General features: G+C 37.7%; 2 protein-coding genes across 5 annotated transcripts in view; one reads left to right on the forward strand and one right to left on the reverse strand.

Moving 5' to 3' along the window:
- dnase1l4.1 (deoxyribonuclease 1 like 4, tandem duplicate 1) overlaps positions 1-7,229 on the reverse strand; it is a 19,945-nt gene extending 12,716 nt beyond the window's left edge. For 2 of the 4 annotated variants that reach the window (XM_036559241.1, XM_036559239.1), the window contains exon 1: positions 882-931. Coding sequence is in view for 1 of the 4 variants with exons in the window: in XM_036559238.1 (XP_036415131.1) it covers positions 882-969 (88 nt within the window). In the remaining 3 variants the exon portion in view is untranslated. Of the gene's footprint in view, positions 1-881; positions 975-7,145 lie in introns of those variants that run through there. The other 2 variants (XM_036559242.1, XM_036559238.1) reach the window with 2 other exon arrangements.
- dnase1l4.2 (deoxyribonuclease 1 like 4, tandem duplicate 2) lies at positions 5,084-15,506 on the forward strand. The gene is made up of 9 exons (XM_036559243.1): positions 5,084-5,305; positions 7,174-7,263; positions 7,925-8,019; positions 8,493-8,579; positions 9,896-10,008; positions 10,789-10,901; positions 13,322-13,479; positions 14,882-14,978; positions 15,076-15,506. The coding sequence occupies exons 2-9, from the start codon at positions 7,183-7,185 to the stop codon at positions 15,184-15,186; spliced, it is 855 nt and encodes a 284-aa protein (XP_036415136.1). The 5' UTR covers positions 5,084-5,305; positions 7,174-7,182; the 3' UTR covers positions 15,187-15,506.
- The last annotated feature ends 4,231 nt before the right edge of the window (positions 15,507-19,737 follow it).

Here is a 19,737-nt window from a genome sequence, read left to right on the forward strand (position 1 = left end):
ATATTTGTTCCTCTTCATAACCTAATGTTTTAAAACAGAACAGTAAAATAAAAGCCTGGAAACGAGACGGGGTGTGTGGAGTCAGTACAGCTTAGAGTGGATTATGGTACAATTAACTTCCCTGACTGAAAGTACTGAGATGTACACTTGAGGGTACCACCCTGGTGACAAGAAGGGTCCTGCCCCAGTGACAGTTTCGTACATTTTTTTCTGAGAGTGTGTTTAAAAGGGCACAAAATGGCCAAGATGGAGTGCTTTGTTTTGTTTTAATGTGAACCTTAAAACAAATGTGAAAATATTTTTTCTGGTTTACTTTTAGGCAAGAAGAGTTTCAATGAATGACTGTTCAGCTTCTAAAGTATATAAAAAAGTCTAGATAAAACACTTCTGTGTTAGCAGAACATTAGAAAGGAGACATGTAGAAGAAACTGATGTTGAGAGAGAGGAAACCTACAAAGCACTTTAATAATGACATTATTGAAACATCAGTTTTGTCACACTTTTGTCAAACTGTACTGGTTAACAGGCATGTTGGGCTAAGCCAACCCGCCTGTTAACCAGTACAGTTAAACCTTTAATTGTCCAGGGCCCACCAAGGTTTTATTAAACTCTTCTATAACCTAAGAATAGCTCAACCAGTTTGCATTAAGGTCCCTGTAGTTACTGAATAATAAGCCTTAGTATGTAATAAGCCTGAACTTTTAAGGGGTTAAATGTATTATATTACAAATGGTCCCAACCAAAGCTTTGAAGTCTCAGTGAACTGAATAAATAACTTAAAAAATGGATCACTTTAGTGATTCTAGGCTAAAACAAGAAGAATTTACTCAAACATACAAAGTGGACAACCAAGAAAACAATTGGGAACAAGTACCACTTACTTCTGAAGTTGTAAGGTATACGACAGGAAGCAGTCTGAGGGACGTCGAAGGGCCTGTTGTGACACAGTGAGCTCAAGCGACATAACATACAGAGTGAACCTGCCCTCTGATTGGCCGGTTTACGGATGTCACTCAGGCGCAGCCTCAACTTGGCCCAGCCCCAAACATGAGACCCAGCCACAACAAATGAAACCGGTCCCTCCCAGGAGGCATGTTCTCGTGGTCTGTTTGTGGAATGCAGTTAGAGGCCACGCCTGCAACCAGCTCTCCCGCAAAGCGCATGCATTAAAGGTTTAAATTAGCTGCCAAGTTCTTAGGACCGCGGAAAAAATAGGAATGCCAAGACAACAGAAAACATCAGAAGCTTCATTGCTGGACCCTTTGAAGGCCACAATCAAATCAGGCTTCCTTTATCTTAAGCTTTCACAATCAACACTATTCAGCCTCATCAAAGTGTGACTCATGTTTCTGTTTTTAAACTTTAACAGGAATGTATTACAAGGATACAACCAGAGGTGGGGAGTCAAGTATGTTGTGTGAGACAATGACTCACTCAGACGTAGAAGTAGCAAAACAAAAACAAAACAAAACAGAAAACACGCAGACGCAGGCTCAAAAATTCTCCTCCTCTATCGAGTTCCCTGTACAACTGTCAGAGTACGTCCAGCATCTCTCAGCACACTAACTGAGGCTTATTAGGACATCATAAGGGCATTACTCTTCTCTTTCAGGATCCTTTGGATACACAGTTAGCAGTAAAGGTTCTATGCAGGTACATTTCTCATTCATCAAGCTACAAACAATGTAAATATTCCCTCAAAGGTACAACAGTGGTTTTAAGGTCCAACTGTGCACCTTAAATAAGTTTTCCCAGTGGAAAGCTAATGTTTTAAAGCAGAGCAATAAAATAAAAAGCCTGGAGATGAGGTGAGGTGTGTGGAGTCAATACAACTATAATTATAATTTTAATAAATGATGGTACAGTTATGTTCCCACTCTAAAGGTACTGAGATGTACCCTTGAGGGTACCACCCCAGTGACAGTCCAGTATTAATTTCATAATTTCTCTTAGAATTAAACCGGCTGTTGTTGTTTCTGTGCCTTCAAGACTGACATATGTAAATTATCCTTGTTCTGATTGGCTGCGCCTCATTCAAAAAGCTGTCTGGTCTGAAACACTCCTTATAACTTCAGTGTGAACGGGCGGAACTAAACTCTGTAGGCTGTTGAGTTTTTTATGGTGTCCCAAAAAACGATGGCTTCAAAATGGGTGGTTTTGCAGCTTTTTTCCTTTTATGGACTGTATGGTGGAGAGTGAGTGGTTTGTTTTAAAACATGAACAGTGTTTACATACTATGTCAAACATGATTATTACAAACACTATTGTTAAAAAAAAGCTATAAACAATTGTCCATGAAATGGGACCTTTAATGACCAAAGAGTACCTGAATAAAAAATAGATATGCTCATTAATATACTTGAGCAAAAGTGAAGATATTATGGTTTGAAAATACTAAGAAAAGGACAAATGAATCAAAAATTTACTTAACTATGCACAAGTGTTAGTAGTTACAGCCGAAGTCCTTATACAACAATTTGTTCACTCAGTGGCCATCTGGGCAGCACCGCTGGGCAGGCATTTCCAGCCATACCATAAGATCAGATGTGAAGGACAAAGTACCATTTCAGAAACATATTTGAAATCACTGATAAAATCTAACATAAATAGTATAAACAGTTTGTAGTAGTTTGACTCCATAACGCACAAAAACTTCATTTTTTGCGTTGTTCTGGCTACTGGCAGCCTAACCAGCAATCTGATTGGAACCTTTTCTTGAATTTTCATTCATTTTTCAGCCAGTGACCCACCTCCTCCTATAGATTGTCTCTATTACAGCCCTCTTCCAGGCATAAATACGATGGATGGTAAACATAATACACATGTCGAGACAACCAGATACGCCAGTTATTACTTATTACAGCTGTCAGCAAAGTGACGTATGACTCCAAAGTGTCTCCACTTCTCCAGCTTGCCAAAAGTCATTTCTCACCTGAGCTGTGTATCAGGCTGAACTGGCAACACACAGTGAATTAAATCACAAAGGATTATGTGGATTAAACTAAACCACAAAGACTTTATTATTTACTCATCTTTGTATACTTTATTTTATCTATCTATCTATTATCTATCTATCTATCTAGTATTAGTATTATTATACTACATTAAGTTACATAGTGTTTATTATAAGCGGTGTAGGACTGTAGAAAGGTTGTCTACCAGTGCAGTGGCAAATGGTGTCCCACAGCTTAACATTCATGAAAATGAACTCAAAATAAGATGTCTTTGTATTTTTATTGTGGTTTTAATGACTTTTAGTCATGAAAAACAGAACCAACTTCACAGATGCTCTGATACAATTCTTGTTTTGTTTGAACTGCTAAAATGCATCAAATTAATTGTCTCCCATCTACACATATATATATATATATATATATATATATATATATATATGTAGATGGGAGACATTTAATTTGATCTCTTTCTCACTCTTTTCGGTCTAAAATAAAATGATGAACCTCAAAGTCAGAGTTGTGACCGATCGCAAGGTAGTACAGATATATATATATATATATATACACACATATAGATAGATAGATTGATAGATAGATAGATAGACAGATAAACATTTTTGTAACAGAATCACAGGTAAAGCCCACTCCTAATGCATATAAAGAAAAAAAAATGTGAATGTCTGTACATTTGTGGTAGACTGACTCAGAAACGTCAATAAGAAAGGTCTGAACATGCTGAAGTATGAGAAACCGACACTTTGTTATTGTTCTTCATAGCTCTCCACATCTCCAGTCTGGAATGAAGGCAACACGCAACTGCCCACGCTTTTAAAAACAAAGGTGCTAAAATGGGTTCTCTAGAGTGACGCCATGAGGAACCACTTTACATTACAGAAACATTACATTTTAAACTTCATTACAGAGATTTTCAATGGATGGTTCTTTAAAGTGTCATTTTTGTAAATGAGACGTGCAATTGTGAAGGACATATGGATGCATATGAATTAATTCTATTAGTTCTCAAGATGAATGCCATCATGATCAGAACAAACAACTAATGATTTTTTTACATTTAATTTTACAATTAATACCCAAAAAAGAAAAGCGAAAAAGGTGTATGACAAAAAAAAGACAAACTAAACATCTTACTTCCCTACGTTTTGATTACAGCAGTACTAAAAGATGTACAATTCTTCTCTTTCTCAGTCTAAAAGAAAATGATAAACCTCAAAGTCAGAGGTGTGACCAACTGCAGAATAGCAGATGCTGTCATCGGCGTAACAGAAATTCACAAAAAAAAGGAAGGAACGTTTGTTAGATTTTTTTCTCTTTTTGTATCATTTTGGTCTAAAATTGAAATGCTAAAGCTCCAAAGTCACAAAGCAGCACAGATGCTGCCACAGAAGAAATCAGCTGGGTTTTATTCTTCTCTTTCTCACTCTTTTTGGTCTAAAATAAAATGATGAACCTCAAAGTCAGAGTTGTGACCGATCGCAAGGTAGTACAGATGCTGTCACCAACATTACATGAATTAAACATAATAAAGGGAGTTTTAGACTCTATTCATCTATTTTTGGATCCTTTTGGTACCAAATAAAATAATAAACCTCTACGTCAGAGGTGCGACCAATCAAAAGTAGTATAGATGCTGTCAACAATGCAACAATTACATATAAAAGAATTTGAAGTTTGTTAAATTACATTTTCAGATGCTTTTGGTCTACAATAAAATAATAAAAGTAAAAGTCAGGGGTGTGACCAAAAGAATGCAGTACAGATCCTGTCACCAGTGTAACTGTGTTACACAAAAAAGTCTGTTACACTCTGTTCTCATTAAAATATGACAATTTACAACAATATAACGAAGCAAAGCAGTACAGATGCTGTCATCAGTGTAACAGAATGAAATTAAGTAGAAATAAAGGAATTAGGATCTAAATGTAAACGACTAAAATGTGACTGAATAAGACGTTAATTCCTTTCCTCACTGATACACTTGAGTAAAAGCAAAAATGTTATCAAATTCATCAAATTTTTTAAGGGACTAGTTCCCACCCATCTCCGCTGGTCTCAGTGAAGATAAGACCATTCTGTTACTGTTAGTCAAGCATTCATCAGAACAGCTCTGATGCAATAACTTCCTCAATCGAGGATTTGCTGATGGTGTGATAGTACACACTCACTGCCGTCCAGCAGAACAGCTTACAACAGAAGAAGCTCAATGAACAAACAGTCGGTATACAAAGCAGTACAGAAAGCAAACAGCCTGCAGCCTCAATCCAGGAAGTAGAGCATTCATATCTCAGTCACTAAGAGAGGAGAAGGGCACGGAAACAGAGACTTTTATAAAGGTGAGTTGAGCTTCAGAGCGGCACTAACTGCAGACTGGAACAGGTGGTGTTGCGCAGTATTACTAGATGTTACTCTGTGTTGTGCAATTCTTTTATTGTAACATAGTTCAGGTGCGGTCATGTTCACCTTCATGTACATGTTGTTGTGATTAAAGCTTGTTGTGATTATGAGCTTCTAGAGCTGCTGGTTAAGTGACAAACGCCAGCCTAAAGGGCAAGGCTTAGTATTGATTGCCATTTGAATAAGTAAAATAGGGCAGGGGCTTCAAACATGGTGTATTAGCTCAGAGATGTGAAACTGCTAGGTTTCCTCTCAGTCTGAGACGGAAGGTGCTGCGGTCACATTCGTGCCAGCTGAGAAAGAGAAGTTACTGTATCTGTGAAATGATCTGTCTGCATATTTTGAGCTATGAGCTGTGGTTTGTTTTTAGATGAGATTTTGCATATTTTTTATGCCACTTTAATGCAACCAATCAAAAATCAATCAGTCAGTCAACTGAACTTGAATTATGCCCAAATGGTAATTAGGTTTCAGGCAGGCATAATACATGAAATAAACACAAGGAACAAAAACACTTCTTACTGAAAATGTTGCAAAATGTCTACCTGTTGCAAAATGACCAGCATTCCCACATTAGTATCTGGATTGACCATTATTTGTCTGTAGCAGCCGGACGATTTTAAACTAGAAAAGCCAAGCTGCTGCGAAACGTGTTGCATTATATATTTGTTCAGTATAGTGCAACATACACTGTTAGAAATAAAGGTGCTGTGCAGGTACATTTTTCTTCATCAAGGTACAAACAATGTAAATGTTCCAAACAATGTAAAGGTACAACAGTGGTTTTAAGGTCCAATTATGCAAAAGTTTTTCAAGGTGAAAAGTACGTATTGGTACCTTTTCATAACCTAATGTTTTAAAACAGAACAGCAAAATAAAAAGCCTTTAGACGAGACGGGGTGTGGAGTCAATACAACTCATAATTATAATAAAAAATATAATTTCAATGGATTATGGTACAGCTATGTTTCCTGACTGAAGGTACTGAGATGTACCCTTGAGGGTACCACCCCAGGGGCAAGACGGGCACTGCCGGTTCACAGTGGTTTGATTTCAAATGGTTAAATTCTAAACAAACTTTTTCAGATTTCTTTGCAGTGTTGGTGATGGGAACCAGGGGTCGCTATGTCTACAACACAAATGTAGCCTTTTAATGTACCATACAAAACCAACTACCAAAAGTAGGTTTTCTTTGGGTTCTCTGCATGTACCTCTGTGCCACAAACGTTCTAAAAAATAGATTTTAAAGCCAAAACTATCATAAAACAATGTTTTAGGCATCAAATTCATAGTCAGTAGCTTTCTGTGTTGTTAGAGGCATCAATCTCTTCAGAGGTCTGGTTCCCATCACCACCACTGTGAACAATTCTGGCTTGGTAAGTTTCTCTGGAACAGAGCATTTCACACCAAATCACTCTGAATGGCTCTGGTTCATATCTTGACTATTTTGTAATGCAAAAAAAAATGGCACAATTCCCTTCTAGCTAAAAGTAATAGAAAGTGAACAGTGCTTTCAAATACAATTCAGTGTTATTTGAGGACGTCTCAAACAGTGTGAGAAATGCCGATCTGCCTCAGTTTTAAATAACGTATTCCACAATGATCAGTATCAGCTAAAGTGAGCTGAACTCTTTTTTGATAAATGACCCAATAAAAGCAGTTCTTCATAACAGACTCAGGCTTTTTGGCTCAGCTGCTGTATAAAGATTAAACCTGTAAGTTGGCTATAATGATTACTGTCAAATCAAAGTAACAATTAATACAGAATGTGTGACTCACCCTTAAATACTCTGTTCTGTTTTTTCAGGCTGTCATCATGAAGATCGCATCTTTTAATGTCAGGCGTCTCGGGTTGAGTAAGCTGGCAGACAAGAACATCGTAAAGTACCTCATAAAAGTAATTAGATCAAAGTTTCCTTTTATCCCTTCATAGTTTCACCTGGAAAGAAAAGTGTTGAACTTTAAAGATGAAGTCAAAGTCAAAGTCACACAGGGGTCATTTACATTTAGACCTAGAGGCTTTATAATACAGTACTGTGGGAGACCAGCCTTCATTTATTTAACTTCCAGTCAAAACAATCATTACGTACAAGTTATTAATCTTTCAGCATCAGGAAAAAGAAAATATTTGGCAGAATTCCACAGAAGCTTACATAGTATTTAGTGTGCCCACTCTTGACCTTTATTCCAGATTCCATTCTTTTCAGGAGACTCACTTTTAGTTTTTCAACAAAATCCGTAGCCACACCTCCAAAGTTCAGTCTTACAAGTTGGTTCCATTTTCTGCTTTCTATCAATCCAAGTAATCCCAAACACATTCAGTGACGCTGAGGCCTGGACTCTGGGGTGGTCAGTCTGTTGTTCTGAGAACACCAGCAGGTTGTTTGTTTAATTTGTGTGTTTCCTTTACTGAGTGAGGGCTTCTTGTCAGCAACAAGGTCTCTGACTTTTGCAGAGTAATAATTTAGCATTTTTTTAAATATTCTGTAGTTGTGTAAGTCTGTTATTGTAAGTCTTCATCTCAATTGAAAATAAGATGAATTCTGCATGTCTGTTAGATTGTGTCTCGCTACAGCATCATCGTAATCCTCGAGGTAGTTGACAAGACGGGAAAGGCCATGGCTAAGTTCCTACATGAACTCAACAGCACGAGGTCAGTGAGAACCTCACCCTAGCACAGAGAACCACTGCAGCACAACCACTAACTCAGTCCTACACACACACTGTATGTTAGTGACAAGAAAGCGCCACAGGCTTTTATTCACTATACCAAAAGATACACTCTTAAAATGGGGTTCTTTAGTAAAGACAATGGTTCTATACCAGAACCAATTGCATGCTTAAAGGGTTCTTTGCATCAGATTGATGTATATGGTTGTCTATGGTTCTATATAGCACCAAAAAGGGTTCTTCTATCGTCAATGTCAAGCTTGTAACAATAGAAGAACGCTTTTTGGTGCCATATAGAACCATATGCAACACATTCTACATCAATCAGAAGAACCCGTTCATGATGCAAAGAACCCTTTAAGCATGCAAATGGTTCTTTGAGTGTTCATGGTTCTATATAGAACCATTGTCTTTACTAGAGAACCATTTTTAAAGAGTGCACTGTTTTTTTGACAGGGCTAATAAGAAGCATCCCTACAGCATGGCGGTGAGCTCCAGCCTGGGCCGCACTACATATAAGGAGCAGTTTGTCTGTCTGTATAGGTGAGTTTCATGTGTAGTAACCCATATTTGTGATCTTCAGTGATTTCATATAACGTCATCACTTGGTAAACATTCAATTAAAAATGAATAACTAATAGTTCAGAAAAAAAGACAAACGTAAACAATTTCACTGTTTTCCCTTTACACTTCAAAATATAGTTGATTAGCCAAGATATATCAAAACTATGTCACAATGTTACTCCATTAAAACTGATCATTTGATTAAAAATTGTACATTCTCAGTAAGCGGGATTAGTGATTGCAATGTGAATGATAAACAGGGAATCTGCTGTGTTCAGCGGTCTGAACATTCTCCACAAGGGGGAGCTATTAGTCACTTTTTTGTGCATCACTGAAAGAGAGGAAACCCACACCAGTAGGATCTCATGAATGCATATTTGCTTATATGCAAGTTTTAGGTGTATGAAGTAAACAAAGTGTTCACAATTATGAATATTGTGTGTATGATTACTCAATTAATCATTAAAATAATCACTAGATTATTTGATTACTACAAATAATGTCAATAGCGACAGCCCTAATCAAAACATATGTCTACAAAAGCGTGTCATACAGCTTAAAAGAGTATTAGCAGTGAACTTTATGATTTAGGTATGCAGTTAGCACAATGCTAATTGGTACAATCAAAGCTTTTCTTGCTTATTAGCTACATTAGCCTCATAGCTGTAGTGCAAAACTTCAACATGTCTTAGTTAAATAGAATAGTGGTAAACAACGCTCTGAAAACCAAAGGTTCCAAAAGGGGTTCTATGCCCTTTAAAGAACCACTATTAATTTGGAAAAAAAAGAAATGGATGGCTCTTTACAAACACTGGGTGAATGAAACGTGTGAGTGTGAAGGTTCTTTAAACTTTAAAAGTAACTTCACACTCACCCCTCCCTTTTTCAAACATGGTTCTTTAGAGAACCAAAATTGTATGCTTCTGTGGCATCACTAAAAGAACACTTTATAAATGTGCTTTTCACCAAGCTATTCCTTTAAGGACTAGTAGTAGGTTTTTAATATGATGTAAATTAGCTAAAAATAAGTGGGTGGAGCTTTAATTGGTCCCTAGGCCATTTGGTCATCAAGTCCAAAGGAATCAGAGGAAAAGAGAGTGTCATGACTATGATTAAAAGTGCTAAAACTTTGCATATTTGCTCTAGTGCCCCCTGTTGGAAGAGTACAAGTATTCAATTTCAATAATGCTTGTAATGAAATAATTTAAAATAGTTCCTCCTCTTTCAGTTGTTTAAAAGATGCTATTCAGTGAGCTACAGTTAAAACGTAGCATGATCTGAGTTTTATCTCTTAGGAAGGACCAAGCCAAATTGACAGACACCTACCAGTATGAGGACAACCAAGAGGGAGATGAGGACGCCTTCTCACGAGAGCCTTTCATCCTACGCTTCACCTTAGCTGACACAAGTAACCATTTATGTTTAAAAGAACACAAATCTAAAGGAATCTCATTGCTCACTAGTAGCTCAACACAGAATCAATCACAACCCTTCAGACACAGAGAGACAACAATGTCCTAGTTAATCTGATAACAGAGTTTCATGAAAAAATACTGTATTTGATTATATTAATTAAACGGCCACTAGGCGGCAGAAAGAGGCTACAGAACCATTAATTGAATTGTTTTTTTAAAGAACCACATGTATTTTTTTCTATTGCATTGCACCAAAGAACACTTTAATTTTAAGAGTGTATAGAGTAGTATGCAAAAGTTTGGGTGCCGTGTCCAATAGTTTTGTTGATTTTCTGAGTGAAAATATTAAGACATTCTCTACAGAGAACACATTTAAGCACATTTTAACGCACAATTTAACATATTAAAATTTAACATATTAAAAATGTGGCCTTTTCTAAAGGTATGGCACATTTTATATTTTGTGTTTTTTCCCATTATGTTGAAATAGACTGTAGGCATTATGATTACAAAAGAAGATAAAATGAAACAGGTTTTTCCTGAATGACCAATGAGGAAAGATGAAGTCAGTTGTGGTGGCAGTTATGAAGAAGATAAGCAGGTGCATTTTTTTCATAAAGGAAGAAATTCCTGTTAACTTCATGAACAGAGTTGGGAGACTCTTTGTTACCTGAATTCTCCAGAAACACATGGGTGTGAATACATTACATGCTGAAATGTCAAGAATGTGAAGACCTGCTTGAAACATGTCTTTGCTTGAACTGTCTATGTAGTGGTAAAGGACCTGGTGCTGATCCCTGTCCACACTAAGCCTGAGGACTCCCAGAAAGAGCTGGACGAGCTGTATGACGTCTGCATGGCTGTTAAAGAGAAATGGAAGACTGATGTGAGTAAATGGACTAAACCTCCTGAATCAAATGCATTAAGGAACGAGTCTCTACAAACTGTTTGATACATGTTAAAAGCTAATGGGATACACACTAATAGTCCACATTAGAGATAAAGCAGTGTCTCTCTTACTGATGATTAACAGTCCTACCCAGGGGTGGTGCCACACCTCCAAAACATACTGTTTCAAAAAAAGTGTCTGGCTGAGCGACAAAATGCAATTAGGCCACTGACTAAAATTGCCTTTCATGTCATGCTAATGACATGTCTTTATAAACCTATTCAGAGGTGGGTAGTAACTAGTTACATTTATTCAAGTACATGTACTTCAGTAAATATTGATTCATTTTTACTCTCCTGAGTATTTTCAACTCATATCATTTTTACTTCCACTAAAGTGAGTAATGGAATCTTTTAAATCAGGCACATTTTAGCCATTCATTTTCAGTTACTAACTCAATTTTTTGTGTTGAATTTCAGTTTGTGTGTTTTGTGATTGGTTACATCTCAGACTTTGGAGCTTTATACTATAGACCAAATAAATCCCAAAAAAGAGAAGAACAGAGTTGCAAAATCTTCAGTTCCTGTGCTGATAAATGCTGCATGTAGTAAGAAGTTTTACTTCAGAACTCAGTACTTAAGTGGATTTGACCTGCTGCTTTTGTATTTGTACTCAAGTTGTTTTGGGGAAGGTGCTTTTACTTGTGTAATGATTTTAAGCAAGTTACCTGAGTAGTGATTTAGGCTCCTCTACCCACCTCTGAACCTGATAATGAACAGTATCAATGTTAGTTTTGATGCTGCTTCAGCAGCTGCAGCCTCAGATAGCAATATTCTCTGAAGAACTCCAGGCTATTTTCATAACCAGTTCATTTTCTAAAGACCGCATCACAGTTTTTTTGTGAAATTGTACCTCTTTCATTTGGTTTCAGATCGTGGACTGCAAGGGCTAAAGTGGACTAAAATTACACAGTGTGTGTTTGTTTACTCTCTGCTCTGTTACTCTCACATTCACTACCCTGAAAACAGAAAAACAGATAATAGAAACATGTGTCATCTTTTTCAATACAATTTTAAATTTAACTGATCAGGTCACTGATGCTTGGCCAAAAAATATGCCCCACGGTCCATGTGCCAAAATCTAATGCATATCATTATTTTATTGTTTGTCTCTCGTTATTTATAGCAGCTCGCAGTGCAGGAACGTTATGAGCGTCTGTAAAGAGTGAAATGTTAAAGCAGCAATGTTAAAGCTCTGGTGTTGAATTCCTTCGTTTGGTGCTGCCTGAATTCGGGTGGAGTCGTATGTCAAATTGGCAGTTGCTATGGTATCCCATGTGGTTGCTATGGTTATCCACATGGTTAATTAGGTGTTACTAATGGACTTGTATCAATATGACTTAAGTTGGGTGCACAAATTCATTACTATGGGAAAAAAATCGTCATTTAACGCTAATTGTACGAAAACCATATGTCCAATCAATTATCTCGAAAACTGCGGGATGAGTTAGCGGACAAAAATCTGGCAGAAAATACTGCCGTATAACAATAGTGTTGTGCTTTGCAATGATTAAGGCTAAAACCTTCTCAAAACTACTGTAAAACAGCATTTACTGCAACTACTGTAAAACCATTTTCTGTAATGATTTTCTGTGAGGGAGCTTTTAGACGCTTCAGACGTCTGGTTCCTATCACCACCACTGTGAATAATTGTGACTTTTCTCTAATCTTAAGTTTCTCTTTAAAGGAACATTTCACTAAACCACTCTGAATGACTTTGTATACATCTTAAATTCTGAATTATGCAGACTTAAAACAAACAAACAAACAAACAATAAATATATATATGTGGAATTTTGCTGTAAAAGACAATCAAACAAAGGCTTAGTGTGCCCAAACTTTAGACAGAAAGTGTATGTGTCTCAAAGGCAGGGCTGTTTCTTCCTATAGCCACCAGGAGGCCCCACAACTATTCACACAACTGTAGTGTTCATTCCCTTTCTTTATTTAATTAATTGATTAATTAGTTAGTCACTTTCCTACTTATTTTGGTTTCAGCATTAAGCATGTTTTAGCATTTTGGCTTTGTTTAGCATTTATTGAAGTTTTTCCTAATCAAATGGGGTGGGTAGCTGGCCACCAATTAAGGTGCTGCTTGAGGCCCCCAAATGTTCTGAAATATCCTTGCTCAAAGGTTACGTGATGAAGAGCCTGATGTCACTGCCATAACTCAGCTATTCTGCTCAGTTCATGCTCTACCTGCTCTCAAACACCCACTTTAGGGCTTGTTTATGAGCTGATTAGTTGGATCAGGCATGTTAGAGCAGGGAAACCAGTTTAAATATGCAGGACAGGGTTTGAGAACCACTGCCACGAATGAAGAATGTCATTAACGGAACATGTTCACGTCTCTTTCAGAACATAATGATCCTGGGAGACTTTAATGCAGATGGAGCTTACGTCTCCAAGAAGAAGATGAAGGCTATCAGGATCCGGAGCGATGGTGACTTCCACTGGCTGATAGGAGATGACGTGGACACCACAGCCAGCCTGTCCAACGACTACACATACGACAGGTACTAAAAAGTACCAAGAACTCAAGCACACTGTTTATAGGAGCTTCATAATGATTTGACCTTCCACAACAGACACTATAAAGTGGTTCAAATTACATTACATTTGTGCAGCGCCAGAATGATGTAGTTAAATTCGCGGCAACGTAGTGTTAGGAGCCGTATCCCATATTAGGCAGCACTGTTGTGATGCCCAGTGTCCCACATGCAGAAGAAAAGACACAGCACTGCTGTGTCTGATCCACTCAGACCAGCACAACACACACTAACACACCACCACCACATCAGTGTTACTGCAGCGCTGAGAATGATCCACCATCCAAATAGTACTTGCTCTGTGAAGGTCCATGGGGGTCCTGACCACTGAAGAACAGGGTAAAAGGGGGCTAACAAAGTAAGCAGAGAAACAGATGGACTACAGTCTGTAATTGTAGAACTACAAAGTGCACCTATATAGTAAGTGGAGCTGATAAAATGGACAATGAGCGTAGAAACAAGGAGGTGGTCATAATGTTATGCCTGATCGGTGTAGGCACAGGTGAAAAAACTGCTCTATCCTGAACTACTAGCCTGTACAAATACTTTAAATATGAAGACTGGTGTGTAAAATGTATGAAGTAGTAAAGACTGTTACAACAAACCTGCATCACCATAAGGAGCTTCGTAAGGAATTCAATGAGAAAGGGCAAAAATGCTCTTAACTCTTAAAAGTGTGTGTATATCAAGCAATTTTAAAGCAGTATCAGAGCATTTCTATACGTTTATTCATCATGAAATTTGAGCTGTGCTCAAATCATGTACAAAATTAAAAATTGAAACAAAAAAAGATGATGAGATGTTTTTGGACAGCAACAATATGCAATATATTGGTTCATGTTTGTAGGCATATATTAAAAACTCTACATACATATTACTGTTTCTACTGTTTCTAACAGCCTTAGAGAGTAAAAAACAGCTATTAGTATTTCATTATTTCTATCTTGCACAATAGTGAACAGTGCTTTTTTGATGTTGTATTGTTTGTACTTGCTTAAGGGAGAGGTTCATTACATTTCACTTTAATTACTCAGCAAAAAAAGAGCCTGTATTTGTTCACTCCCAGTCAAAAGCAAACTATTTTAACAATAATCTATCACTTTAATATCTAACAGCTTTATAAAATATTGCATTTTATATCCATATTTTGCACTCCTATTGGCTGGTCGAGTAAGGCCCTCTATTTGGAAGTTTGTTCACTTTTACAGTCACTACTAGACTCGTTACAAGATCATTGAGAACATTAAAAGTGCTAATCCTGCTAATGTAGAGTCACAGTGTACACATACATCCGTGCCAGTCTTACCTCAGGCTAGACTGCTTACCTGTGCACTTCTTCAAGTCCTTTAAAGACTGAACTCTCCTCTAGGATCGTGGTGTATAAGGATGATCTGCTGAATGCAACAGTGCCAGGATCAGCGAAACCCTTCAACTTCCATTCTGCCTATAAGCTAACAGAAGAACTGGTGAGAACATTCAGGACTCTGTCAGTGAACATTATCAGCTAGAGGTATAAATGACACTTAAAAATCACACAGTTCTTAAACTCTTGTGTTTTGTTAGGCTCTGGGGATTAGTGATCATTACCCAGTGGAGGTCAGTCTGAAGAGAAAGTCTGTGTCGAGGACTCGGGGGCCCAGCAAGAGCACTGAAACGCAAAGCAAGATAACATGAGAGGATGTGGGTTGCACACAAGAGTCCTCCTCTTTTAATTTCCGCATTTTTTTTTGTTTAAATTATTTTAAAAATGTATTGCAACAAGATATCTCAGATAGCATAACCTATAATTAGGCTTAAATATTGTGTTATTTAGTTAGAAAACAATAGGTTATGATGAAATGTTTTAGACATTAATATTAAATGGTAGCTTTAAAGCCTGGCATTTAAGCAAAGGGAATGATTTCCTTAGATTTGAAAGTCATCTTTGATATGATGTGGTTTCCTCTTACGCTGAAACTTGTGTCAGTTGAAAAATAAATTCCTCTGAGCTAAATTTAAGTGGCTTACACTTTCATTTCCTATAGCACCTGTGGCCACAAAACCATTTGGTGATGCTTTTTTTTACAGTCCGCTGTGCTAGACAGTAGCCAGGTAACTATGACGTACAAACTCCAAAGTACTAAATAATTATTTGAAGTAAAATGGTGCTAAGTACCAAGACAGTCTAACTACAATACATAAGTCTAAGTACCACATGGTTAATGTCTAGAACCTGTTTGGCATTACAATGTAATTTAGCTAAACTGTCTTGGAACTTCCCATCATGTTACCCAAAATATTGATCTAAGACTTTCGTTCTCTGAAAAAAAGATGCTTCTTCAAAGATTCTTTAGTAAAAGGAATGATTATATTTAGAACCATAAGTTCTATTTAGTGACATTCGTGTTAAAATTGTTCTTTGCGTGATGAAATTGTTCATCAGACTGAGCTGTATATGGTTCTATATAGAAGCCTTTTGAAAATTGTTCTGGGTATCACCACAAAAGGTTCAAAGTCAAGCATGTAACAATAGAAGACCCCTGTTTGGTGCTATGTAGAACCGTATACAACACATTCTCCATCAATCCACTTAATGATGCAAAGAACAATTTAAGCATGCAAATGGTTCGAGTGTTCGTGGTTCTATATAGATACATTTTCTTTATTAACCCTTGTGTGGTGCTCATGTTTTTGTTACTCATTATTTTATTGTTTTGTTATGCGTTATGGTTTTTTTTTAATCAACCATAACAAATTTATGTAAAAATACCAGATGTTTAAAATATCACAAGTGTCCAGCGTAGGGTTCTCCTTTAGCAGCTGTAGCCAGTCAGCAGCCTATCCATGTTGTCCACCCTCACACACGCACACATATACAAACACATAAACACACAGACACACACACACTAACAGCAGGCCATGTAGGAGGAGAACAGAGCGAAGGGACACAGCACCTCCACGCTTTTATTCCCCACGGGTTCACCCAACACCACGTGTGTAATATAAATGTGTAGGGGGTGAACAGTGTGAAGGCACTGAGAATGTGTTATATGTTCTTCACAGACAGTGACCAAAGGCCAAGCAATCTGAGGTTGAAATAATAATAAATTGCATCATTTTTTCTTTCTGTAAACATTGAAAATGGGTCCCACAAATCCGAACACCACACAAGGAATAAAGAACCGTGGAAGAACCATATTTTTGAATAGGGTAATTAATGGTAAAATATCTAGATGTGACCACAAGGGGGCACTCTCTCACTAGTCTGAGAGTCTGTTTTTAGATGTTAACGTGACCGAGAGCAGAGCAGCATCCAACCTTTTAACAGAAATGCAGGGTATTAATAGAGAGTTTGTCCTACTTTGCTGCACTAACAGCCTCTAATCTTCTGATACTGATGTTGGATGATCAGTTCTGGATCTCAAAAGTACTGGATGGAGCTCCATCACTCCAGAGAACGCCACATCTCATGCCTGTGTTAGCTTTAATGTAGCTGAACAACGGCAATGAAGCCAAGCTAGTAATATATGTAATCTTTCACAGTCCATGTTAGCTGGCTACTCCAGCATTGGCTGGCTGCTGATTCGCTCGCCACAGTAGCGCTGATGTTTGGTTTAACAATTATTCCAGACATAAATTGAAATCTTACACATCTCTTTTGTCTTCATTTTGAGAAATGAGTAACAATTAACTCTTCTCATCAAACTCTTGGCGAATCTGGCAAGTTTTCATATTTAAAAATGTGCTATGGCAGACTGTAAAGTTTTACAGTGGTATCCGGGGCATACTTACAATTGATAGGCTATGAGAGACCAAAAGGACCAACTGAGAGAACCAATTTGCTACAGCACCACCCTGAGGCAATCTGGTATTGCATATTAGATAAGAACATTGAAGACAGAAGCTCACCAATTGTGCGTGAAGCAGCTAAACAATAACCATTGCCTGAATTTGTATATGAGCATCTGTTTTACCCTAACAGACAACAAAATCTAATAATAAGTTTATTTTCAGGGACCCCCAGGAATTTTGATTTTGAGACATTCAGGTCCAAGAGGTTAATTAGGGGCTTCTGAACTCCCCAGGAGAAGCTGTATTTCGCACCTTGGAACCACTCCAATGCTTAACAGTTGGCAAGGTGTTCTTTTCATCAAATGCTGCTCCTTTTACCCCTCCAAACGTACATTTGGTGATTAAGTCCAAAGAAAATTTTCTTCATCGGTACACAATCTACAATGAAACTTAACACAATTAATTCCTATTGTTTTCAAAGTTCAATGAGTACATAAATTGTTTATTATTTATTTACTCTTTTTATTTTTTTTAATGAAGATGAATATTTTAAACATTATCTTGGAGAAGTTAATTAAAATGTGCATTTTATTCTTGGTTACAAGAAACTACAGAGACAAAAGTTTTTAATTAGACCGAGTTACATACCATACAGAAATCTCTTTATTTACCTAATGAACAATAGTGAAAAATGTATTTCTTCCTTGTTTAACCATTGTATATCCATTTTTGTTTAATTTAGCAATTTAATTTAATCAATAGTGTATTTTCATTTTAGAAATCTCATTAATGTTTTGTTAAGAATTATTTAGTTTAATAATCTTAACACACAGCTAATGAATTATGAAAACTATACATACATAAACTATGAGTAACCAGACTACATCCTCTTCTAAACAATTAATTAGTTATTTATTATCTTCTGGGGTCATCGGGTCATCCCACTGTTCACATGTTCTCTCATGTTACCATGATGTAAATGTGGCAGCACAATCTCATTAAAATATTGCGGTGTCGACGAGAAAAAGAGTCAGATGAGGCTGTAATTTCTGCCTGAGTGTTCTTTATTAAATGAACAAGGAAGAAAGGCCGCTAAAAAAAAAAGCAACAGCCCCACTCTCTCTCTTACTGTTACTAACAGGAACCCACTCCAACTAGCCTGCAAACCCAACACAGGAATATTAATAAACACATAAACACACTTTAACCAAAGAAAAACAGCGTACAACATGAAACAACAACACAGACAGTCCCTTTTCACTGGGGGCATGTGTCCCATGAGCCACTTCAAATGGAATTTTGCTTAGCAAATCTACGCTCATTAGAGGCAGCGTGCCCTGTGGCACCACCACAGTATCAACAATACTCAAGTCAAGTCAAGTCACAGTTTATTTATATAGCGCTTTTTACAACAGGTGTTGTCACAAAGCAGCTTTACAGAAACATCCGGGTCCAAGCCCCATGAGCGTCGCAAATGGCGACAGTGGCAAGGAAAAACTCTCTAAGTAGCAAGAGGAAGAAACCTTGAGAGGAACCAAGACTCAAAAGGGGAACCCATCCTCCTCTGGTTGACACCAGATAGCAAACAGCATCAGTATAAAATATTAGAATACAAAACTGGGAAAAACAGGTGGAGCAATGGTTAATTAGATAGTTTGAGTTTATGCAACAGGAGCAGCGGCAGCATCAGAAGGGTCAGTTTATGCAGGTGAGGTTTGCACAGCGTTGTACAGCATGAAACTCCATGGTGGTCAAAACGGTGCAGATCAGCCAATAGAGATGGAGCTCTGGAAATTTTTGCCCATTCTTCCAGAAGAGGAATGTGAGGTCAGACACTGATGTTGGGCGAGAGGGTCTGGCTCACAATCTCCGTTCTAGTTCATCCAAAAGGTGTTTGATGGGGTTGAGGTCAGGACTCTGTGAGGGCCAGTTCTTCCACACCAAACTCACCCAGCCATGCCTTTATGGACCTTGCTGTGTGCACTGGGGCTCTGTCATGCTGGAACAGAAAAGGGCTTTATCCAAACTGTTGCCACAAAGATGGAAGTTTAGAATTATCCAAAATGTCTTGATATGCTGAAGCATTAAGATTTCCCTTCACTGGAACTAAGGAGCCCAGGCCAGCACCTGAAAAACAACCCCATAGCATTATCCCTCCTCCACCAAACTTTACAGTTGGTACAATGCAGTCAGGCAGGTAACGTTCTCCTGGCATTCGCCAAACCCAGGCTCATCCATCAGACTGCCACATAGTGAAGCGTGATTCGTCACTCCACAGAATACATTTCCACTGCTCCAGAGTCCAGTGGCGTCAAGCTTTACACTACAGTTGACAGGGGCAGATCTAGCAGGGCAGAAGGTCTACAAACCAATGTGTGGCAGAGGTGGTATCCTATGACAGTGCCATGTTTAAAGTTTAAAGTCACTGAGCTCATCAGTATGACCCATTCTGCT

The sequence above is a fragment of the Colossoma macropomum genome, unplaced genomic scaffold, assembly GCF_904425465.1.
Source record: "Colossoma macropomum unplaced genomic scaffold, Colossoma_macropomum, whole genome shotgun sequence".
NCBI classification, from domain to species: domain Eukaryota; kingdom Metazoa; phylum Chordata; class Actinopteri; order Characiformes; family Serrasalmidae; genus Colossoma; species Colossoma macropomum.

Excerpts from the sequence above, each read along its gene's own strand:
- dnase1l4.2 (XM_036559243.1), top strand. The coding sequence starts at position 7,183 with ATGAAGATCGCATCTTTTAATGTCAGGCGTCTCGGGTTGAGTAAGCTG. Across the intron at positions 7,264-7,924 it reads TCGTAAAGTACCTCATAAAA|ATTGTGTCTCGCTACAGCAT; the intron begins GTAATTAGATCA and ends CATGTCTGTTAG. Across the intron at positions 14,979-15,075 it reads ATAAGCTAACAGAAGAACTG|GCTCTGGGGATTAGTGATCA; the intron begins GTGAGAACATTC and ends GTGTTTTGTTAG.